Here is a 23,909-nt window from a genome sequence, read left to right on the forward strand (position 1 = left end):
ACCACTGTTAACTCGTTTACTACTTGACAACTTTTTTTTGAGAACATGTTTACTACTCCTGGGAGTACTTGACAACTAATTATGCCCTACCGTGATCAGGCCATGACTATGAGTTAAGCCACATAATTGCTGGGCTGTTGAGGCATCTGGGCTACTATCTTTAGTTGGGCCAAGAAGTCCAATACGGTAGCAATGGCAGGGAAACGCAGAGGCAGGTTTCTAATGACTCTCCCTGTTAACTTGTTTAGTCCCACCTCGCCCGTGCAAGCAGCGCAGTCGGCCAAGATAGCTATAAAAGGAGGCGGAGAGCAACGCTCTCAAGCATACCTTTCTCGGCCTTTTGGCTAAGATCAAGTGTAGTATCTGTTCTTATCAGTTTAATATTTGATATGTGGGCCATGTGCCCACAATGATATTAAATTTATTTTTTATGGGGGAGGGTTCATCACAGTGGCTTGCCACTGGGGCCCTCAGGTGTCGCCTGGGTGTTGCACTACAGCCCAGGCAGGCGCACCCCAACCAATACAAAGTAAACAATTTTTAGTCCTAATTGCTTTAGCTAACCCTGTAATCAACCATTGTTTTACCCAACACAAGGTTTAAAATAATTTAGGCCTAATTGCTTTGGCTAAATCTACAGTTAACTATTACTGCTATTTTACTAGTTCTGAAGTCTTTGTTTGTGCATAACGAGCTGTTAGTATTGTGGAGGAGTACATAGCAGTGGCTCACACGATGTAGCAATTTTTCTTCTTGACCATCTGTCCCGCCTTAAACCTTCTAGGACCCCATCAGCTGCATCCCCCACCCCCATTTTCCTAATCGTAATGATATGGACAAAGGAAATCAGAAGCTCTTGCAGGCAGTGTATACTTTGGAGCTGTTCTGAAGTTCTTACTGAACACTTGAATAGTCGCTTTTGTGTTTAACTTGAACATAAAACTTATTTTGTTGATTGTTTCTGAGATAGCGAACCGCTCATGCCAAGAAATACTTGAACATAATACTTAGGCCGTTCGGTCATATTACTGCTATGAGAGCAACATAATACTTAGGCCGTCATATTACGCTTATTTTGTGTGGACCTCCACTGTGTCAAGAGTCTGAGGGCAAGAAGAAGTGCAGTTTTCTAGTTTCATGGACAGCGTATCGTGTGAGAACTGAGAACTTGCAGTGTCAGGATGAATTATTCTGACAGAAACGTAATCAGGCTGGCCGCTTGTCTCAATACAATGAACATATATAGTTGGTTATAAGGAGTTGCATTTCTGCGGGGTATATTTGTGTTGTAATATTCCGGAGATGTTGTGTTGACGCGGACCGCACTTCAATTTCTTCCCAGTTAAACATAGGTATTCATCAGCGTACAGTTGTTCGGTTCCGATCAAGGAAAACAAAGAAAGTATCACTTAACGCATGGCTACTAATGGACGAGACTTGCCTGCTCCCCCAGCGTGCGCCCATCCGTGCTTCCACATATGTGGCATGATTTGATTGAAACAAAATATGTTAGAATAAATCCGAGACACCGTCGATCATCCGAGGACCAAGCAATCACACGAGCACGACACCGAGATTTGTTAACGAGGTTCACCGATATGGCTACATCCCCGGGGCCTGACTATGGGCACTCCTCCCCATGACACCGCTACAATACCGCACCAGGTCGCCCTGGACGCTGGCACAAGCCGCCGGCTTCCCCTGCGTTCCTGTGCTATTATGTTGGCATAGGTTACATCGTGTGTCTCCCCCCGCTATATATGAGAGGCCTAGGATACAAGTGTCCTATTAGGACACAACTCCTACCCTGTCTACACATAGTCCAAAACCAAGTCCAATTATAACCTAACTTGTACAATAATATTCGACACAACTTTAACAAAATAAGGCCCGGCCCCACCTCATTAAAATCAGGGGGGAGATGATTAGATTAAAAAGAAAAAAGAGAAAAAGACATCCATAGGATGGAATGGGAGCATGGGGAGGGAGCAGGCAAGCCGGATCCGCTACTAATATTGTTCTGATTAAGAATTAATACACCAAGTGGCTGGCACTCTGTAACCGACATGGACATTGCAGATACTTCTCTGACAACAGTGCTAACTAGGGTAGATTAGACGTGGTGTCAATGGTCTTCACAGGTTCATCAAGTTCTTGAAGTTAAATCCCTGCACACCCAAGTGAAAAAGGTTTGCTTTTATTATATTAAATAAAATAAACTAATTTAGGAAACGTTGCTAACCCAGGCTAAAATATGAATCATCCGGTGGGACTGCATGCTAGCAATGGTTTTTTTTATGGGAAGCATTAGTTAGTTAATCATGTCGTTTTGGCTACTTGACAACTTTGATTATGTACTATCATGGTCAGGCCATGAGTATGAGTTAAGCCACATTATTGGGCTGTTAGGGCATCTGGGCCACTATCACTTAGTTGGGCCAAGAAATCCAAAACAGGAGAACCGGTAGTGAAACGCAGAGGCAGGTCTAATGACTCTGTTAACTTATTGGGAACTCTTGTTTAGTCCCACCTCGCCTGCGCAAGCAGCACAGTGAGCCAACCGAGCTATAAGAGGAGACCCAGGCCAGCGTTCCAAAGCATACCTTTCTCGGCCTTTTGGCTAAGATCAAGTGTAGTATCTGTTCTTATCAGTTTAATATCTGATATGTGGGCCATGTGCCCACAATGATATTAAATTTATTTTTTGTGGGGGAGGGTCCACCACACTAGCTTGCTAGTGGGGCCCTTGTGTGTTGCCTGGGTGTTGCACTATTGCCCAGGCCAGGCGCACCCCAACCAATATAAAGTAATCTTTTTTTTATCTTGAGGATGAGTATCAAACAATGTTTGGTTTAATGATAACAGAATAGCTCTTTGTCTTGATAGTTATCTCTTTCTTCTTCATTTGCATTCCAATGGCCATTTATAGCCTAATGGAGCTGGTTCTCTGTTATATGAATCAGTTAGATTTGTACAAACTCAACTGAAAGTGATTTCTTGTTGCTAGGTGCATCATCGTCAAGGATGTTTTTTCCCCACTTGGGAGCAACATCTAGAATATATTTTCCTATGAACGTGTCAGATTGCCTATGTGCTTTTAGAGTTGAATTTCCGAATATTTGCAAGTGATGACTTTTCTGCACTATATTCAGTTCAATAGATAGCACTGCACCCCTATGTCAAGAATGCACTTTCAGAGTTGTACCGGCGATTGTACTTGTGCAAGGCGAACTGAAATTGAAATTTCTCATGTGCACCTGCAAAAAGGAGATGTCCTGCCCCTTTGTAGCCGTTTTGGAGTTCTTACCCGAGTAAGTCGCTCTTGTCCCATTAAGTTCGACGCGATCCCAGCTCCCTGGTATATCAATGGTGTGAAATGCTGCTAGCGTGTCGAGGCAAAAATAAAACAGACGCTTGTGTTGTGCCTTGGCTGGGTACTGCAGCTCCAGTGGTCTACTCAAGTAAGACTTCAGAGTCTGACGGTAAGAAGAGGTGCAGTTTTCTAGCTTCGGCTCTTCTCCCAGCGTATTGGCATTGCCTGTTGCATACATCTCTCCTTCGGGCTTCATCGGTGCATCATTCTTAGAGCATGGATTGCAGTGGCACCATGACTGATTCCTCTGAGACGTGTCGGAGTTGGGCTCATCAATTTAGTTGAACATTTCTTTGGGTTATACTAGTTCTGTTCTAGTAATTCCTAGATGATGTTATGTTGTTGATGCTGTTCTTCGGGCTAAGATATGAATTCTCAGATGAGCTGCCATGTGCTAGCAGTAGTTCTTCATTTTTTGCTTGTTTTTTTTTTTTGAGACAAACATTTTTGCTAGATGATGTTGATGTGCATCATTTTGGACCATGGAATGTGACTGTGATTCCTCCGAGATGTATCGGATTTGGGCTCATCAATTTAGTTGAACATTTCTTTGGGTTATAGTTCTGTTCAGGTCCTAGATGATGTTGTGTTGATGCTGTTTCTCCGGCTAAAGATATGATTCTCAGATGAGCAGCCATGTGCCAGCAGTATTTTTTTTTTGCTAGTTGACAAAATTACTCCCGTGAGGCCATGGGTATCAGCTTTTGATGCAGCTGGGCTGCTACACTTTAGCTGGGCCAAAACAGGTCCGAATCGGAAGAAATAGGCAGGATGCCGTTGTTGGTTTAGTACCACCTCGCCAGTGCAACACAGCGGAGCCATCGAGAGAGCTATAAAAGGAGAACCAGGGCAGTCTTTTCAAGCATACCTTTCTCGGCCTTTTGGCTAAGATCAAGTGTAGTATCTGTTCTTATCAGTTTAATATCTGATATGTGGGCCATGTGCCCACAATGATATTAAATTTATTTTTTGTGGGGGAGGGCCCATCACACTAGCTTGCTAGTGGGGCCCTCATTTGTCGCTTGGGCGTTGCACTATTGCCCAGGCTTGGCGCACCCCAACCAATACAAAGTAAAAAAAAGAAAAAAAATAGTTTTGATTGGTTAAAGTAAAAAAAACAGTCTTTTGGTTGTAATATAAAAGAATAATTTTTATCCTTGATTGCTTATATGAATTAGTTAGCTTGCTGAAAAAGGCTCGCGTCCCATTTTATATGTAAAGCTAGTGAGCTTGCCTGAAATCAAATTCTTGTTGCTGCATCACCAAGCAGAAGACAAAGGATAATAAGGATGCTTAGCGTTTTTTTCACTTGGGAGCATTCTCTGAATAGATTTCCCTATGAATATCCATCAGGTTTCATGTACTACTGAGTTGATCTTCTGAATATTTACAAGTGATGTTTTTCTGTACTATATTCAGTTCAACAAAACAGCACTGCACCCCTACGTCAAGAACATGTTCTCCAAGTTCCACTTGATGACTCTACTTTTCTGTAATATAGAGTATTTTACATCACAAGGCGACCTGAAATTTTGCATGTGCACTTGCAATAAAGGAGATGTGCATAGGCTAAGAGGGAGGCGTGTGAAAGGTTGTGCAGTTGTGTTGTCTGTACGTCTTGTACGAAAACTGGAGTGGCTACATAGTTTTCCCAAGCGACTAATATGGAATCCGGATGCCTATTCTTCAGCTGGTGGCTTGTGCCAAAGAGCAGTTGCTTTTATTCAATTTAGTTGCACACAATCCTAGTTCTCTGATAGATCAATGGTGTGAAAATGCAGCTAGTCTTCAGTCTTCAGAGAGTAGCGGCAAGGAGAGGTGCAGTCATGGGAAACATGCCATCGTTGCCTGGTGGATTGTGAGGGCTTGCAGTGCCAACATGACTGATTCCTACGAGGCATATTGGAATCGGGCTAGTTGCTCACTTGCTCGTCAGCTTAGTTGAACATTTCTCTGGGTTATACCTCCCACCTCCGTTTTGATGTGTAGATGATGCTGTGTTGATGCTGGCTGCACATTAGGTCCTTGTTGATGGCCAGTGAGAGTGGTACATGTTGCTGCTAGCCTACTCTCCTGATTAGGAAATAAAACAAGTCGTTTCAATAGCCTTCATACGTCCATCAAGTTGTTGAAGTTAAATCCCTGAATACCTTATTATGTTCTTATGACTAAATTAATTCAGAAAACGTTGCTATTCAAAAGATATGTCCTTTTTGCTACTTGACAGAAAGTACTCGGTCTGAAGTCTGAACTTTTTTTTTGAGACATATCTGAAGTCTGAACTTTTTTTTTTTGAGACATACCTGAAGTCTGAAGTCTGAACTAAGAACCCTCAAAAAAAAAAAAAGAAGTCCGAACTAAGAGGCCACGTTATTGGGCTGTTGAGGCATCTGGGCCGCTTACTATAGTTTTTAGCTGGCCAACCGGCCAACAAGTCCAGAACGGGAGAAAATAGTAAGGGACGCACAGGGACAGGTTTCTGATGTCTCTTGTGGTTTAGTACCACCTCGCTCGCGCAACGTAACGGAGCGGCTGAGAGAGCTATATAATGGTACACAAGACGTTGTTTCAAAGCATACCTTTCTCGGCCTTTTGGCTAAGATCAAGTGTAGTATCTGTTCTTATCAGTTTAATATCTGATATGTGGGCCATGTGCCCACAATGATATTAAATTTATTTTTTGTGGGGAAGGGTTCACAACACTAGCTTGCTAGTGGGGCCCTCATGTGTCGTCTGGGCGTTGCACTACTGCCCAGGCCTGGCGCACCCCAACCAATACGAAGCAAAAAAATAGTCTTAATTGTGTCCCTAATCTTGCCTTACATAAAAAAAATCACCGGATGTTGGAGCCAGTTCTTTGTTCTTGGCCCATCTCCCCTTGTTTCCTAATCTGAAATTCTGAAGAAACCAGGTGCTTATGTTGTACTACAATGTCAGCGGTATAGTCAATGAATATTCGAAGGGCAAGGATGACAATTTTATAGCTTAACACACCTGGTGCCCTGTGCTCTTGCGTGTTTTGCCTGATCTATACTTCTGGGTTCAAGTAGACAGGGAAGCGTGTGGACTCCCAGGAGCAAAATACTGAATCTGACAGAACAAAATCAGCTAGTTGATCGCCAGTTCAGTTGAAAAGTTGGTGCTAAGAATTCTATTTTTCTGGGGGAGATAAATATGATGTTGTTATGAACTTATGATGCTATTCAGTATGTGCGGTGTGTGGCTTCACTATTTAGTGATCGAGGCAGAGTGGCTCATAATATTTGTGCTCTGATTGAGAGAAACAAACAAGCAAACGGGCTGGCTGGCACTCTGTTTTAGCGCTCAAAGCTGAACGAGAGGACCGGTGTCACCACTCAAAACTTTGACAGGACAAACTACAAATTCCTATACAGCTTGACAAGCAAATGAAAATCTGAATGCTGCAGAAGTGAGGGCTTGCACTTTTCTTGACGAGTTCTAGTCCTTAACCCACTTATGTTGACGTAGTAGCATCTGAAACTATCCCAGGAGAAGAAAACAGTGGCTACAAATAGGTAGCAGTTCTGAAGTTTCTGTATGCACCACAATCCCTTAACCTTTTTGCTTTTTTTACAAATGCTAGCTTAAGCTGCTGTTATGATAGTGACACGACATGACGCCTTTCTTGACACCCTGATGAAAGGGTGAACTGAGGTGATTTAACCCTTTCCTTCTGCACCTTGTTTGCACCCCTGTTTCAAAGAACTTTTTGGTCAGCACTTCTGTGATTAGCTTATCGATTGCTAAGTTAAATAAACTTTTTCCAAGAACGTTCCCCTACTTAGGGCCTCTTTGTTTGATTGGTTGAGAAAATGAAGGAAAAACATAAGAATAGGAATTTTTTCTGTGGTGACACTATTCATCAATTTGATTCACAGGAATAGACTATAAGAAAAAGGGAGGGATAATTGAGTTCTTGAAGCTAATTCTGAACCCCAAATGACAAAAAACTTGTTTTAGTTACATCATTATTTAAATAAACTAATTTAGGAAACATTGCTGACCAGATACAAATTCTTGGATGAGTTGCAGGAGCCAGCAATAGTTAATTAACTATTTTGTCGTTTATTACTTGACAACTAATGATGTATGAGCATGATTACTGGGCTGTTGAGGCATTGGGCTACTAATCTTTAGTTGGGCCAAGAAGTCCAAAATGGGAGCACGCAGAGGCAGGTTTCTAATGATTCCTTGTTAACTTGTTTAGTCCCACCTCGCCCGTGCAAGCAGCGGGGTCGTCCAAGATAGCTATAAGAGGAGACTCAGGCCAGCGGATTAAAGCATACCTTTCTCGGCCTTTTGGCTAAGATCAAGTGTAGTATCTGTTCTTATCAGTTTAATATCTGATATGTGGGCCATGTGCCCACAACGATATTAAATTTATTTTTTATGGGGCAGGGTCCACCACACTAGCTTGCTAGTGGGGCCCTCATGTGTCGCCTGGGCGTTGCACTACTGCCCAGGCTTGGCGCACCCCAACAAATACAAAGTAAAAAAACTTAGTCTTTTGATTGTAAAATAAAAAATAATTTTTAGTCTTGATGATTGGTTAAAGTAAAAAACAGTCTTTTGATTTGTAATATATAAAAGAATAATTTTTAGTCTTGAATGATTATTTGAATTAATTAGTTGCCTGAAAGCAATTTCTTGCTTCTGCATCATCAAGCAGAAGCCGAAGGATGCTTAGCCTTTTTTTTTTCTTCACTTGGGAGCATTATCTGCATAGATTTCCCTATGAATGTGTGAGACTGCTTTCCTTCCTTCTGAATATAACATATCTATCATGTTCTATGTTCTAGTGGGTTGATCTTCTGAATATTTGCAAGTGATGTTTCTCTGTACTCCTATGTGAAGAGTACTATATTCAGATCAACAAAACAGCGCCCTGAAGAATACGTTTCCAAGTTCCACTTAATGACTGTACTTGTGTAATATATTTTGCATCACAAGGCAACCTGAAATTTTCCATGCGCACCTGCAATAAAGGAATGAGCTGCACAATAGCAAAGGCTAAGAGGGAGGTATATGAGATGGTGTGCTGTCTGTACGTCATTTACGAAAACTGGAGCGACCCTCCTTTGAGTAGTTGCTTTTGTTCAATTTAGCTGCACACAATCCTAGCTCTCTGATAAATCAATGGTCTGAAAATGCAGCTGGTATTCAGTCTTCAGAGAGTAACGGCAAGAAGAGGTGCAGAGTCGTGGGAAGCATGCCGGCGTTGCCTGGTGGATTGCGACGACTTTGCGGTGGTGACATGGCTGATTCCTCCGAGACATATCGGGATCGGGCTTAGTTGAACACATCTCTGGGTTAATAGTTCCGTTCTGATTTATAGATGATGCGATGCTGGCTGCACCTTAGGTACTAGTGTAGCAGAGTGGTTCAGTTTTGAGATAGAGAGAACGAAAAGTATTGCTGTACATGTGGCTACTAATACACTCTTCTGACTAGGAAATAGTACAAACAAGTCGTTTCAGTAGCTTTCACAGGTCCATCCAAATGACAAAAATTTGCTTTTTATTACGTTTTAATGACTAAATTAATTCAGAATACGTTGCTCATTCATGCATCTTTTGCCACTTCACAGATCAGAAAGTAGTCCCGTGAGGCCATGAGTCTCTGAACTAAGGCCACGTTATTGGGCTGCTTGCTACGGTTTACCCGGGCCAACTGGCTAACAAGCCCAAAACGGGAGAAAATAGTCATAACGCGCAGGGATGGTTTCTAATGACTTGGTTTAGTACCACCTCGCCCGCGCAGGACAACGGAGAGATAGAGAAAGCTATAAAAGGAGACCCAGGTCATCAGTTCAAAGCATACCTTTCTCGGCCTTTTGGCTAAGATCAAGTGTAGTATCTGTTCTTATCAGTTTAATATTTGATATTTAGGTCATGTGCCCACAACGATATTAAATTTATTTTTTGTGGAGGAGGGTCCACCACACTAGCTTGCTAGTGGGGCCTTCATGTGTCGCCTGGGCGTTGCACTACTGCCCAGGCCAAGTGCACCCCAACCAATACAAAGCAAAAAAATATTAGTACTTACTACTTTTGTATTAAAAATAACAAAAAAGTGTGTAGGAAGATCCATAATATGGCTTGCATTAAACATAGATGTTTTCGTTGTCCATGTCATGGGTATAGAAGGCACATTCTAAGGGCAAGTGATAATTATGATGTTTTTTTCGAGAACTGATAATTATGATGTTGATATGGCATGCATATGCTCTGCAGTATGTGTGGTGTGTGGCTGCACTATGATTGATTTCCAGTTCTTCCACTGTTACTCAGTGTGATCGGCGCAGGGTGCTTGATAACATACATTTGTGCTCTGATTGAGAGAAACAGTAGGCGGGCTGGCTGACGCTCTGTTTTAGCGCTCAAAGATGAACAAGACGACACTGATCGGACAAAGCACGATTCTACGAAGTTGCCATACATGCTGTCTTAAGAAGCAAGGGATTGTGCTCTTCTTGACTCGGCCTAGTCAATACTTGACCCACTTATGTTGACGTAGTAGCATCTGAAACTATCCCCGGACAAGAAAATGGCGGCTACATTTGCTGCTGCTGATCAAATAGGTAACAGCTCTGAAGTTTCTGTATGCACCACAATCCCTTAACCTGCTTGTTTTTTTTTGTTTTTTTAACAAATGCTCGCTCAAGCTGATGATATGATAATGACATGGCATGGCATCTCTCTTGCTAACCAGGATGACACCCTGATGAAAAGGAGACCCGATGTTTGCCCCCCTTTTCTTCTGCACTACATTCTCTCATATAATTGTTTGCCCCCCTGTTTCCCTAGAACTTTTTGGTCAGCACTTCTCTGATTAACCAGCAGCTTAAGATAAATAAACTATTTCCAAGAACGTTCCCCTACTTAGGGCCTCCTTGATTGATTCCTAGGAAAAGCGTTGGGAAAACATAATAATAGTTTTTACGGTGGTACTGTTCATCAATTTGATTCACATGAATAGACCATAAGACAGAAAATGAAGGGATCCTTTATATTGAGTTCATAGGGAAAATAAAGTAATTTTACAGTCGTTTCAAATCTCCTTTTTACATTCCTGTGCACAAAGAGCAAGGCAAAGATCATAGGTAGCATAATATTACTTCACCTTATTTTAATATATATTCAGGATATGCTTTGATATTAATTTGACCAGATATTTAAGATTTTATGCTTTTCCTATTCCTGGAAATTTGACACCAATTCTGCATATTCTTACGTTTCCATGCAGTCCTACCTTATTTATGTATTTTTTTAAATACTAAAACCACGATACTTATTTTGAAACGGAGGAAGTATGAACTAAATAGGCACTATACACATGAATAGTAAAAAACACAGGAATAGAGCGGCATGCCATCTGGGGGCAACTAGTATAGGATCTAGCTTTAATTAGGTGAGATCAATGAAATCATTTTTTTAAATACAAAACAAGTTTAAAAATTATGATTTTTTTTGGAGAAACACATACATGTATGATGTACAGCCTCAAAAGGATTAAGCTCCTAATTCAACCTATGCGGTCAACCTCTCGCTTTCTGCGAGAGAGTCTCGATCCTATGCATTGGGTCCTCGATCTCGGTGGCATTTAGGACGTCAATCCTCTTTTGGTTCGACCGTTGGGCTGGCGATAGCCCCTTCGCCGATAGATTTTTGGAGTTGTTCTCCATTACGGTGGAGCCCTAGATCTCCATCGAGGCAGTTCTTATTGACTTAGGGCGCCTCGCATTCCGGAGATCCTTCGGTGCACCGGAGCAGGATGCATGGTTGGCGCTTCTTGAATGCGTCGCCCTTCACACGCCGGACATCGATCAAGTTCAGGACCGCTCTGGACGATTCGTAATAAGCCTGTGATTTAGCGTGCGCCTCTTCGACAACTATCTCACGCTATCTACAAAATGTGTAGCTACTTGTAGCTCTGGTGGCCGCTTAGCCGGGTGACGAAACGGGATGCCATCGCAGATCTTCGGGCGTTGGCTCTCCATTTGGCTCCACTGCTTCCCCCACAACCCCTTGAGCCAGATTAGCGTGTGGGACTCACCATGGTGGTGGCCATGGCCGTCGCCGCGACCGCTGCTATTTCTTTTTTCCTTTTTCAGGGCTTGTTGAGTTGTATCCTCAGCATAACCCTTTCGTACCTTGGTCGTGTGCTACTTGTGTGTGTGGTGTCTCTTTGTATAAACTCGTATGGCTCTGATGGTTTGTTTTATACTCCCTCCGTCCTAAAATAATTGTCTTAGCCTTGGTACAACTTTGCACTAAAGCTAGTATAAAGTTGAGACACTTATTTTGAGACGAAGGGAGTATATAAAATGGGATGAAAGTCTTTTTCGGTAAAAAAAAAGATGTGAATAGTGTCAAATACTACTCACCCAAAGCTAACACTATTCATAGTTGAATTTTTTCATTTTTGCATCTCTCATTGTAAATTGACTTTTGAGCTGAATTATATTTGGAGTTGCAAGCATACACCATAGGTATATTGTCAAATAATTTCAGAATTTCTTGAATTGTCTAAATATGAATTTTCTGATTGATCCTACATTTTCATCTAAAAAGTAGATTCTATTTTAGTCTCCTCCCATCTCATCTTCCATACTAAGATTAGTACGAAGTGTTTGATTCTGCACATAAAAAAGTAGTATTTTTCATACGAGGTTGGAGTGGATGAAAATTTTCCTACAAAAATTAGTATAAATGAACCCTAAGAAAAAGTTTCTTATAGAATATAATCCTACCAATCATCAAAACCAAGGTAGGAAAATTATTGAAGGATTAGGATGGTACAAAATTCTTTCGAAAACCCTTCAAATCAGTGAGGGCTTTCAAAGTTCTTATCGTTATGGCATCCTATGCACCTTTCTTGACCAAGATACCATCACACCGCGTGAGATTCTTCTTCTGTGTCGACCTTCTTGACTTCTTTGTCTACTTCCGTTGAATTCTGCATGGTGTTTCTAGATGCACGCGGCCTATTTTGTTGTTACGTACTGGTTGCAGCTGCTACAAGTATGGTTTCCCTACCGATTCCGTTGCTGCACGACACGGAGTCCGTCCGCCATGGATTCACTCCAAGGTCACCACACGGCGGCGGCCCACGCCAAGGCGGAGCTGGAAGCGGAGCTGGGCGAGCGCAACAGCGGCCCCGCCGTCAACCCCGTCGTCGGGCAAGAAGCACGCGGCCCGGTGACCGGCGAGCGGCGGAGTCGCCCGGAGCGAGTGCGCCGTCTTATCCGGCGGCTCCGGCCGGCGCCCATCGGGAGCGCGTTCAAGCGGTGGCTGAAGCACCCGGCGCACCTCGCGCAGTTCGCGTGGGCGGTCTGCGTCGCGCTGACCTTCGCCCTGCTTGGCCTCCTCCTCCTCGGCGTCTTCGACGGCGCCTTCCGGCGCAGGTCCGTCCGCGACCGGTGGGTCGAGATCGTCAACCAGATCCTCAACGCGCTCTTCACGCTCATGACCATCTACCAGCACCCCGAGCTCTTCCACCACGCCGCCCTGCTGCTCCGGTGGCGGCCGGGGGACGAGAAGGAGCTCCGGAAGGCCTACTGCCGGAAGGGCTCGGGTGGCGGTGAAGTGCCCCGTGAGCGGCTTCACCTGTCCGTGGTGGTCGGGCTCCTCCACCTCACCTGCTTCGCGCAGTACGCCGTGTGTGCGCTCTTCTGGGGGTACTCCAGCACGGCCCGGCCGGACGCCGCCATGACCCCGCTCGCCGGGGTCAGCGCCGTGGCACCCGTCGTCGCCGGCCTGTACATGTACCACAGCCCGCTTGGGAGGAAAAGCGAGCAAAGCATGCACCAAGAAGCTGAAGAGGTCTGCGACGACGACGACAGCATGGTGGTTGTGGCGGTGATCGCCGACCCCGCGGGAAGGGAGTGGGCCGGCGGGCTGCTGGACGTGCGCGACGACCCGGCGGCGTGCTGGCTCTCGTGCCTCTGCACCTTCTGCGTGTTCGGGTGGAACATGGAGCGGCTGGGGTTCGGGAACATGCACGTGCACGGCGCCATGTTCGCGCTCCTCTGCTTCGCGCCGCTGTGGGTGCTCAACCACGCCGCCACGAACATCCGGAGCAAGGCCGTCAGCAACGCGGTCAGCGCCGCCGGGGTGGTGCTCTGCGCGCTCGGCCTGCTCTACGGCGGGTTCTGGCGGGCGCGGATGCGGCGCAAGTTCGGGCTCGCCGGCAAGTACAACAGGCTACCCTTCTTCTCCAGACTGTCGCTCGACGTCGCCGACTACCTGCAGTGGATGTTCTGCTGGGGGTGCGCGCTGGCGCAGGAGGTGCGCACCGGGAACCTTCTCCTCGACGTCGAGTCGACGGGAGGCATCAGCCCGCAAGGCTCCGGTGGTGCGCAAGTTGATAGTAGTAGCAGCCTACGGCCTTTGCCGAGAGAGGACGGTAGCTTTGAGATCGCGGCAGTCGCTGGCGCTCCCTATGTTCCGCTGGCCGACAACTCGCCGCGTCGAGGCGAGGAGTTGCCATTGGTGCAGCTGAAGCGGGACGGCATTTCGTCTTCTGGAGAAATGAGGCCACCAGTGCCGCCATTGATGCAGGATGGCGGAGGTCCTCAAGGTGGGCGAATTCAGTGACTGGTAGTAGTACCGTACGGTCGTTGGCATACATAGATCCTGCATGCAGAGGGACGAAGCTCTGCTTCGCAACTTATATGCAAGTTATTTTGTCATTTTCTTTTTCCCAGCTCATTGTAGTACTTCATAGTGTATTTAGAGCAGCATGTACGCATAACAGTATCACGTAAGGAGCAACCATGATTAAAATACAAGACCGAGTCACGACACACTTACGTCCTGATCATTTGCAGATGAAGTTGTTGTGGCTGGCAAAGACTGGTCAAGGCAGACGGGCGAAGGTGGGGGTGGCGTCGCCTGACTTAACGGAAGACGACGTATGGTGATAAACGTCTCAAGTTGAAATAGACTTTCGCCCAGCTTTATAAATAAAGCAAAGGTCTATACAACTAACATTCAGATAAGTCATAAGGCGACGACTAGAGCAGCGGCACAATAACGCCTAAAGAAAACATAAAAGAAAAAAAAAAGAAAAAAAACAAGGCCACCTAGTGGCCGTCGACGGGCGAGGCTAAACTGACGAAATTCGATGTGCCGAATCCACGAGCGTATTCAACATGGTGTCTAGACGCTCGCGATCGCACTGCCTAGTAAGCGGGTGCCATTGCTGCAGAAAAGTAAGGAATTTGAACAAAGAGTCAGACTTACTAGTTGTCCAAATGGCACCCGCTTACCTTCATCACCATTTTATTTCTAATTGTCCAAAGAGTCCATAACATGGCCTCAAAAATCAGCCAGAATATGTGTGCGGTGTCGGCCAGGCATGGTAGCCCTGGCCTGGAGGAAGTCCACAAGGTCCAGGGCCTCCCAGTCGGGCCCTAGTGCCTCTCGGACGAACTGCCAAAGGATCCGGGCCGCTGTGCACGAGAATATGATACGGGCTACAGTCTCAAGGACCCTGCATAAAGGGCAGAGTCCATCACCCGGACCCTGTCGCTTGAGCACCTCGGTCCTGGAGGGGAGGCGATCCCTGAGAAGTTGCCAAAGGAAGATCTTTATCTTCAGGGGCATGGTGATAAACGTGAGCAGTCGTGGGAAGCGCTTCCGAAAACCTTGATCCATCCTCTTCCAGATGCAAGATCGCAAGGGTAGACCTGCTCCGCCCCGTTCGTCCGTGAACAGAGGCACTCGATATGAAGTAGACTACGATGACAGTGTAATACTCTGACAAGAGGCAACCCTAACTTGAAACTCAATCTAAAGGATCTCTTCAATTTTTTTCTTAGACCATAAGAAAAAGAGGTAACAATAACAAGAGAGAATATAGTGCAGAAGGACAGCATTAAGTCACATCGGGTCTCCCTTTCATCAGGGTGTCATCCTGGTTAGCAAGCAAGACGGCATCCATGTCACCATCATACCAGCAGCTTAAGCTGGCATTTGTTAAAAATAAAGCAAGCTGGTTAAGGAGCATACAGAAACTTCAGAACTGTTACCTATTTGATCAGCAGCAGCAATTGTAGCCACCATTTTCTTGTCCGGAGATAGTTTCAGATGCTACTATGTCAACATAAGTGGGTCAAGTGTTGACTAGGCCAAGTCAAGAAAACCGCAATCCCTTGCTTCTTAAGACAACATGTATGGGAACTTCGTAGAATTGTAGTTTGTTCGGTCAAATTTGGTGTTCTATCTTGTGTCGTCTTGTTCATCTTTGAGCGCTAAAACAGAGCGCCAACCAGCCCGCCTACTGTTTCTCTCAATCAGAGCACAAATGTATGTTGTCAAGCACCCTGCACCGATCACTGCGTAACAGTCGAAGAACTGGAAATAAATCATAGTGCAGCCACACACCATACATACTGAAGAGCATATGCATACCATAACAACATCATAATTATATCACCCCCAAACAAATAGAATTCTTAGCACCAACTTTTAAACTGAACTGGCGATCAACTAGCTGATTCTGTTCTGTCAGATTCAGTTATTTTGCCCCTGCGAGTCCACACGCTATCCTGACTACTCGAACCCAGAAACATACAGCAGCCAAAACTTGCAAGAGCGCAGGGCACCATCTCTGTTGAGCTATAGAATTGTCATCCTTGCCCTTGAATGTTCCTTGACTATACTCCTGACATGTCAAGAAAACATAAGCATCTAGTTTCTTCTGTTTCAAGAAAACATGCTTGAAGCTGGCCATATTATTTAGAATTTTTCAGATATAAGAAACGAAGGGAAATGTGACCACTGTGGTGGATCTTCCCACACATTTTGTTGTTGTTGTTGTTGTTGTTAATACAAGAGTAGTAACTGAATTACTGATCTTTTGCTTTGTTTTGGTTGGGGTGCACCTAGCCTGGGCAGTAGTGCAACGCCCAAGCGACACACGAGAGCCCCATTAGCAAGCTAGTGTGGTGGACCCTCCCTCATAAAAAATAAATTTAATATCGTTGTGGGCACATGGCCCACATATCAGATATTAAACTGATAAGAACAGATACTACACTTGATCTTAGCCAAAAGACCGAAAAAGGTATGCTTTGAAACGTTGGTCTGGGTCTCTTTTTATAGCTTTCTCTACCGCTCCGTTGTCTTGTGCGGGCAAGGTGGTACTAAACCAAGTCATTAGAAACCTATCCCTGTGCGTCGTGATTATTTTCTCCCGTTTTGGGCTTGTTATCCAGTTGGCCCGGGTAAACCATAGCAAGCAGCCCAATAACGCGGCCTTAGTTCAGAGACTCATGGCCTCACGGGACTACTTTCTGATCTGTGAAGTGGCAAAAGAGGAGCCTGAATTCCCTCAAAAAAAAAAAGAGGAGCCTGAATCAGCAACGTTTTCTGAATTAATTTAGTCATTGAAACGTAATAAAAAACAAACTTTTGTCATTTGCGTGGGCATGGATTTTAACTTCGAACAACCTGATGGATCTGTGAAAGCTATTGAAACAACTTGTTTGTAAGAGTATTTCCTAGTCAGAAGAGTGTATTAGTATCCACATGTACAGCAATACTTTCGTTCTCTCTTTCTCAAAACTGAACCACTCTGCTACACTGGTGACCTAAGGTGCAGCCAGCATATTAACCCAGAAATGTGTTCAACTAAGCTGACGAGCAACTAGCCCGATTCCGATATGTCTCGGAGGAATCAGCACAAAGTCCTCGCAATCGACCAGGCAACGCCGGCACGCTTCCCAGGACTCTGCACCTTTTCTTGCCGTTACTCTCTGAAGACTGAATACCAGCTGCATTTTCAGACCATTGATTTATCAGAGAGCTAGGATTGTGTGCAGCTAAGTTGAACAAAAGCAACTACTCCAAGAAGGAGGATCATTCCTTAATTTCTTACAGGTGCACATGGAAAATTTCAGGTCGCCTTGTGATGCAAAATAGTACACAATTACAGTCATTAAGTGGAACTTGGAAACTATTCTTCACATAGGGGCACTGTTTTGTTGGTCTGAATATAGTACTCTTCACATAGGAGTACAGAAAAACATCACTTGCAAATATTCACAAGATCAACTCACTAGCACATAGAACTTGATAGATACAGTAGATTCTATTTAGAAGGAAAGCAATCTCACACATTCATAGGGAAATCTATGCAGATAATGCTCCCAGGTGAAAAAAAGGCTAAGCATCCTTCGTCTTCTGCTTGGTGATGCAGAAGCAAGAAATTGCTTTCAGGCAACTAATTAATTCAAATAATCGTTCATCATTCAAGGCTAAATATTATTCTTTTATATTACAAATCAAAAGACTATTTTTTTACTTTAACCAATCATCAAGACTAAAATTTATTTTATATTTTACAATCAAAAGACTAAGTTTTTTACTTTGTATTTGTTGGGGTGCGCCAGGCATGGGTAGCAGTGCAACACCCAGGCGACACATGAGGGCCCCACTAGCAAGCTAGTGTGGTGGACCCTCCCCCATAAAAAATAAATTTAATATTGTTGTGGGCACATGTCCCACATATCAAATATTAAACTGATAAGAACAGATACTACACTTGATCTTAGCCAAAAGGCCGAGAAAGGTATGCTTTAGACCGCTGGCCTGAGTCTCCTCTTATAGCTATCTTGGATGACTGCGCTGCTTGCACGGGTGAGGTGGGACTAAACAAGTTACCAAGGAATCATTAGAAACCTGCCTCTGCGTGCTCCTGTTTTGGACTTCTTGGCCCAACTAAAGATTAGTAGCCCAGATGCCTCAACAGCCCAGTAATCATGCTAGTACATCATTAGTTGTCAAGTAGTAAACGACAAAATAGTTAATTAAGTATTGCTGGCTCGTGCAACTCATCCAAGAATTCGTATCTGGTCAGCAATGTTTCCTAAATTAGTTCATTTAAAAATAATGAATTAAAGCAAGTTTTTGTCATTTGGGGTTCAGAATTAACTCCAAGAACTCAATTAATCCCTCCATTTTTCTTATGGTCTATTCCTGTGAATCAAATTGATGAATAGTATCACCATAGAAAAAGTTCATATTCTTATGTTTTTTCTTCACTTTTCCGACGAATCAAACAAAGAGGCCCTAAGTAGGGGAACGTTCTTGGAAAAAGTTTATTTAACTTAGCAATCGATAAGTTAATCAGAGAAGTGCTGACCAAAAAGTTCTTCGAAACAGGGGTGCAAGCATTGTTCAGAAGGAAAAGATTAAATCACATCGGTTCACCCATTTATCAGGGTGTCATCCTGGCTAGCAAGAAAGACGGCATGTCATGCCACTATCATAACAGCAGCTTAAGCTAGCATTTGCAAAAAAAAAAAAAAACAGGTTAAGGGATTGTGGTGCATACAGAAACTTCAGAACTGCTACCTATTTGTAGCCACCATTTTCTTCTCCGGGGATAGTTTCAGATGCTACTACGTCAACATAAGTGGGTTAAGGACTAGAAACTCGTCAAGAAAAGCGCAATCCCTCACTTCTTCAGCATTCAGATATTCATTTGCTTACCAAGCTATATAGGAATTTGTAGTTTATCCTGTCAAAGTTTTGAGTGGTGACACCGGTCCTCTCGTTCAGCTTTGAGCGCTAAAACAGAGTGCCTGCAGCCAACTCGCTTGCCTGTTTGTTTCTCTCAATCAGAGCACAAATATTATGAACCACTCTGCATCGATCACTAAATAGTGCTGCCACACCCGCACATACTGAAGAGCATGGTAACAACATCATAATTATCACCCCCAGAAAAATAGAATTCTTAGCACCAACTTTTCAACTGAACTGGCGATCAACTAGCTGATTTTGTTATGTCAGATTCAGTATTTTGCCCCTGCGAGTCCACACGCTTCCCTGTCTACTTGAACCCAGAAATATACAGCAGGCAAAACCTGCAAGAGCACAGGTCACCAGGTGTGTTACGCTATTCTTGAGATAGGGGTGCAGTTGCTATTCTACTGGACCGAGTATAGTACAGAAAGCCATCACTTTCAAAATATTCAGAAGATCAACTCTAACAACACATAGAACTTGATAGACAGGTTCTGTTCAAAAGGGAAGCAATCTCACACCTTCATAGGAAAATATATTTAGATAATGCTTCCAAGTGAAAATAAAGTTGAATCATCCTATCAAATTTTCTGCTTGATTTTTTAATGGATAACCTGCTTGATGATGCAGCTAGCAACACAAAATTGCTTTCAGCTGAGTCGAAACAAGTCTAAAATTGTTTAGTTTGTATTGGTTGGGGTGCACCTGCCTGGGCAATAGTGCAACACCCAGGCGACACATGAGGGCCCCACTAGCAAGCTAGTGTGATGTACCCTCCCCCACAAAAAATAAATTTAATATCATTGTGAGCACATGGCCCACATATCAGATATTAAACTGATAAGAACAGATACTACACTTGATCTTAGCCAAAAGGCCGAGAAAGGTATGCTTTGAAGCGATGACCTGGGTCTCCTTTTATATCTCTCTCAGCCGCTCCGTTGCGTTGCGCGAGCGAGGTGGTACTAAACCACAAGAGTCATCACAAACCTGTCCCTGTGCGTCCCTGACTATTTTCTCTCGTTCTGGACTTGTTGGCCGGTTGGCCCAGCTAAAAAACTATAGTAAACAGCGCAGGTGCCTCAACAGCCCAATAACGTGGCCTCCAAGTTCAGACTTCAGGCCGAGTACTTTCTGTCCAGTAGCAAAAATGGACACATCTTTCTGAATAGCCACGTTTTCTGAATTAATTTAGTCATAAAAACATATTAAAAGCAAGCTTTTGCCATTCGGGTGTTCAGAGATTTAACTTTAACAATTTGATGGGCCTATGAAAGCTATTGAAACGACTTGTTTGTATATCCTAATCAGAAGAGTGGACTGGTAGCCACATGAACTGGGAAGGACCTAATGTGCAGCCAGCATCAACAGAGCATCATCTACACATCAAAACGGAGACATAACCCAGAGAAATGTTCAGCTAATAAGCTGACGAGCAACTAGCCCGGTGTAAGCGTTTCACAAGCAACAAGCACTGTGGTGGATCTTCACCCACACAATTTTTTTTTGTTAATACAAGAGTAGTAACACAACTAAGAAGAAAATGATTAAATCACATCATAGTTAGGAAGAAAGATGTCACTATCATGCTAGCAGCTTAAGCTAGCATTTGTAAAAAAAAAGGCAAGCAGGTTAAGGGATTGTGGTGCATACAGAAACTTCAGAATCGTCACCTATTTGATCAGCAGCAGCATTTGTAGCCACCATTTTCCTCTCTGGAGATAGTTTCGAATGCTACTACGTCAACATAAGTGGGTTAAGTGACTAGACCGAGTCAAGAAAAGCGCAAGCCCTCACTTCTTGAGCATTTAACTTCTCATTTCCAAGACAAGCTGTAACAGAATTTTGTAGTTTGTCCGGTCAAAGTTGTTGTTCTATCTTCTGTGGTGACACCGATCCTCTCGTTCAGCTTTGAGGTTTCTCTCAATCAGAGCACAAATATTATCAAGCACTCTGCACCGAGTAACAGTCGAACAACTGGAAAGAAACCGCAGTACAGCCCCACACCGCACATACTGAAGTCTGAAGAGCGTCATAACTCATAACTTTTCAACTGAACTGGCGATCAACTACTACGTCTGTAAATAAATTTAAATATAAGACATTTTTTCAGTTACAGAAGTAGTAGCTGATTCTGTTCTGTCAGATTCAGTTATTTTGCCTCTGCGAGTCCACACGCTACCCTGTCTACTTGAACCCAGAAGTAACAACAGTCAAAATCTGCAAGAGCACAGGGACAGGGGCCCTCAGAATGTTCCTTGACTATACCGCTCACATTGTACAACATAAGCATATAACTTCTTCTGTTTCAAGAAAACATGCTTGAGGCATGTCATATTATTCAGAATTTCAGATAAGGAAACAAAGGGAGATGGGACAAGAACAAAGAACTGGCTGCAACATCCGGTGTAATATACTCGTGCAAAACTTTTGCACAAGCAACAAGCAGTGAGGCGGACATTTTCACACATTTTCTTTTGATACAAGATTAGGAAAACAATTATGTTTGGCAACATCAGGTGTAAGCTTTGCACAAACAACAATCATTTTAGTGGAGCTACACACTTCTTTTAGTTAATAGCACAAGACTAATTTTTTTCCTTTGTATTGGTTGGGGTGCGCCTAGCCTGGGCAATAGTGCAACACCCAGGCGACACATAGAGGCCCCACTAGCAAGCTAATGTGGTGGACCCTCCCCCAAAATAAATAAATTTAATATCGTTGTGGGCACATGGCCCACATATCAGATATTAAACTGATAAGAACAGATACTACACTTGATCTTAGCCAAAAGGCCGAGAAAGGTATGCTTCAAAACGCTGGTGTGGGTCTTTTTTTATAGCTATCTCAAACGTTCTGTTGTGTTGTGCGGGCGAGGTGGTACTAAACCAACAGTCGGTCATTAGAAACCTGTCCCTGTGCGTCCTGGCTAGTTTCTCCCGATTGGGCTTGTTGGCCGGTTGGCCCAGCTAAAAAGCTATAGCAAGCAGCCCAGATGCCCCAATAACGTGGCCTCTTAGTTCAGAGTTCAGACTCATGACCTCACGATAGTACTTTCTGATCCGTCGAGTAGCAAAAAATGACATATCATAGCCTGGATTAGCAACGTTTTCTGAATTAATTTAGTCATAAAAACGCAATAAAAAGCAAGGTTTAGTCATTTCGGTGGGCAGGGGTGATGAATGCCTATGTTGCCATCAACTGGGAAGAAATTAAAGTGCAGCCCACATCAACACAACATCTTCTGAATATTACAACAGAAATATACCCTGCAGAAGTGCAACTCAACCAACTATATATGTTCATTGTTCAATGGCAAGCAGCTAGCTTGATTTCGTTTCTGTCAGAACAATTCATCTTGACACTGCAAATTCTCACAGTGTCCGTTGTCCATTTGACTGACTACATCCATGAAACTAGAAAACTGCACTTCTTGCCGTCAGACTCGTCTTCCTTGACTAGACCATTGATACAATGGAGATCCCCACAAAATAAACGTATGCTACTCTTTTCCCACATCATATGCTACATTTCATAGCTGTAATACGACGGAGCAAAGTTTTATGTTCAAGCACCACTTGGCATGAGCGGTTTGCTATCTCAGAAAACAATTAACAAAAAAAGTGTTATGTTAAAGTTAAACACGAAAGCGACTATTCAACTGTTCGGTAAGAACTTCAGAACAGCGCCAAAGTATACACCGCCTTCAAGAGCTTCTGATTTCCTTTGTTTTAAGGAAACACGTCATATCATTACGATTAGGAAAATAGGACAATGTGGGTGGGGGAATGCAACGGACGGGATCCCAGAAGGTTCAAGGGAAGACAGGAAGTCAAGAAGAAAAATTGCTACATCGTCTGAGCCACTGCTATGTACTCCCTCCGTAAACTAAGAGGGAGTACTCCACATTACTAACAGCCTGCTATGCACAAACAACAAGGACTCCAGGACTAGTAAAATAATAGTGAAGTGTTGGGTTTGCGAAAGCAATTAGGCGTAAATTGTTTTAAACTTGTGTTGGTAAAATAATGGTTAATTACATGGTTAGCCAAAGCAGTTAAGACAAAACTTTTTTACTTTGTATTGGTTGGGGTGTGCCAGGCCTAGTGCAACGCCCAGGCGACACGTGAGAGCCTCACTAGCAAGCTAGTGTGATGGATCCTCCCCCACAAAAAATAAATTTAATATCATTGTGGGCACATGGTCCACATATCAGATATTAAACTGATAAGAACAGATACTACACTTGATCTTAGCCAAAAGGCCGAGAAAGGTATGCTTTCAAACGATGTCTTGTGTCTCATTATATAGCTATCTCGACCCCTCCATTGTGTTGCCCGGGCGAGGTGGTACTAAACAAGCAGGGGTCAACTAGAAAGAAACGTGTCTCTGTGCCTCCCTAATATTTCTCTCGTTTTGGACCTGCCCCAACGGCCTCAAGAGCCCTAACGAGGCTTTAGTTTTTTCATGCTCCCGGCCTCACGGAAGCCCAAAAGGACATACTAACTATTGCTAGCATCTGCTAGCTCATCCTTGGCTCAAAAGAAAAACAAAATCTGGTAGCTCATCCAAGAATTCATTTCTTCGCCTGGATTAGCAAGGTTTCCTAAATCAGTTTAGTTTTAAAATATGAAAACCAAGCTATTGAAACGACAACTAATCTGCTCCAGCTAAAAACCAGAGACTGTGAAGATAGCTCCCATTGCAAGCATGGAATAAAAACGTCCATAAATAAGCTGACAGAGAATTCTCTGCAATGCGCATGCCGTATTCACAAGCTTACAAAGTGCCAGCCACCATGTGGTGCTAAATGTGAAGTACAGATATTCGTACAACCTGGAAAATGCATTTCCTACATAGGGATGCCGTGCTACTCTGTTGAACTGAATAGTACCGACAGCTATCACTTGCAAATATTCGGAAGATCAACTATAGCAACACACAAATGTTGATAGATAAGTCCCTTTTGTTAGAGAAAG

At 43.7% G+C, this 23,909-nt stretch overlaps 1 protein-coding gene and 11 non-coding genes across 12 annotated transcripts; 7 read left to right on the forward strand and 5 right to left on the reverse strand.

The window, feature by feature from the left end:
* The first annotated feature begins 323 nt into the window (after positions 1-323).
* On the forward strand, positions 324-519 carry LOC125517831. The gene has a single exon (XR_007287832.1). It is a non-coding gene; the product is annotated as a U2 spliceosomal RNA (small nuclear RNA).
* Positions 520-2,599: 2,080 nt separating this feature from the next.
* LOC125517833 lies at positions 2,600-2,796 on the forward strand. Its single transcript, XR_007287834.1, has one exon. It is a non-coding gene; the product is annotated as a U2 spliceosomal RNA (small nuclear RNA).
* A 1,441-nt stretch (positions 2,797-4,237) lies between these two features.
* LOC125517824 lies at positions 4,238-4,434 on the forward strand. Its single transcript, XR_007287825.1, has one exon. It is a non-coding gene; the product is annotated as a U2 spliceosomal RNA (small nuclear RNA).
* Positions 4,435-5,948: 1,514 nt separating this feature from the next.
* On the forward strand, positions 5,949-6,145 carry LOC125517825. Its single transcript, XR_007287826.1, has one exon. It is a non-coding gene; the product is annotated as a U2 spliceosomal RNA (small nuclear RNA).
* Positions 6,146-7,676: 1,531 nt separating this feature from the next.
* Positions 7,677-7,873, forward strand: LOC125517826. The gene has a single exon (XR_007287827.1). It is a non-coding gene; the product is annotated as a U2 spliceosomal RNA (small nuclear RNA).
* A 1,337-nt stretch (positions 7,874-9,210) lies between these two features.
* On the forward strand, positions 9,211-9,407 carry LOC125517839. Its single transcript, XR_007287839.1, has one exon. It is a non-coding gene; the product is annotated as a U2 spliceosomal RNA (small nuclear RNA).
* A 2,937-nt stretch (positions 9,408-12,344) lies between these two features.
* Positions 12,345-14,533, forward strand: LOC125514308. The gene has a single exon (XM_048679621.1). It carries the CDS (start codon positions 12,370-12,372, stop codon positions 13,990-13,992), a length of 1,623 nt encoding a protein of 540 aa, XP_048535578.1. The 5' UTR covers positions 12,345-12,369; the 3' UTR covers positions 13,993-14,533.
* A 1,739-nt stretch (positions 14,534-16,272) lies between these two features.
* Positions 16,273-16,469, reverse strand: LOC125517838. The gene has a single exon (XR_007287838.1). It is a non-coding gene; the product is annotated as a U2 spliceosomal RNA (small nuclear RNA).
* Positions 16,470-17,778: 1,309 nt separating this feature from the next.
* On the reverse strand, positions 17,779-17,975 carry LOC125517835. Its single transcript, XR_007287836.1, has one exon. It is a non-coding gene; the product is annotated as a U2 spliceosomal RNA (small nuclear RNA).
* A 1,649-nt stretch (positions 17,976-19,624) lies between these two features.
* On the reverse strand, positions 19,625-19,820 carry LOC125517829. Its single transcript, XR_007287830.1, has one exon. It is a non-coding gene; the product is annotated as a U2 spliceosomal RNA (small nuclear RNA).
* A 1,721-nt stretch (positions 19,821-21,541) lies between these two features.
* On the reverse strand, positions 21,542-21,738 carry LOC125517837. Its single transcript, XR_007287837.1, has one exon. It is a non-coding gene; the product is annotated as a U2 spliceosomal RNA (small nuclear RNA).
* Positions 21,739-23,012: 1,274 nt separating this feature from the next.
* LOC125517840 lies at positions 23,013-23,207 on the reverse strand. Its single transcript, XR_007287840.1, has one exon. It is a non-coding gene; the product is annotated as a U2 spliceosomal RNA (small nuclear RNA).
* Between the last annotated feature and the right edge of the window lie 702 nt (positions 23,208-23,909).

This window comes from Triticum urartu, chromosome 6 (genome assembly GCF_003073215.2).
Source record: "Triticum urartu cultivar G1812 chromosome 6, Tu2.1, whole genome shotgun sequence".
Lineage (NCBI taxonomy): Eukaryota > Viridiplantae > Streptophyta > Magnoliopsida > Poales > Poaceae > Triticum > Triticum urartu.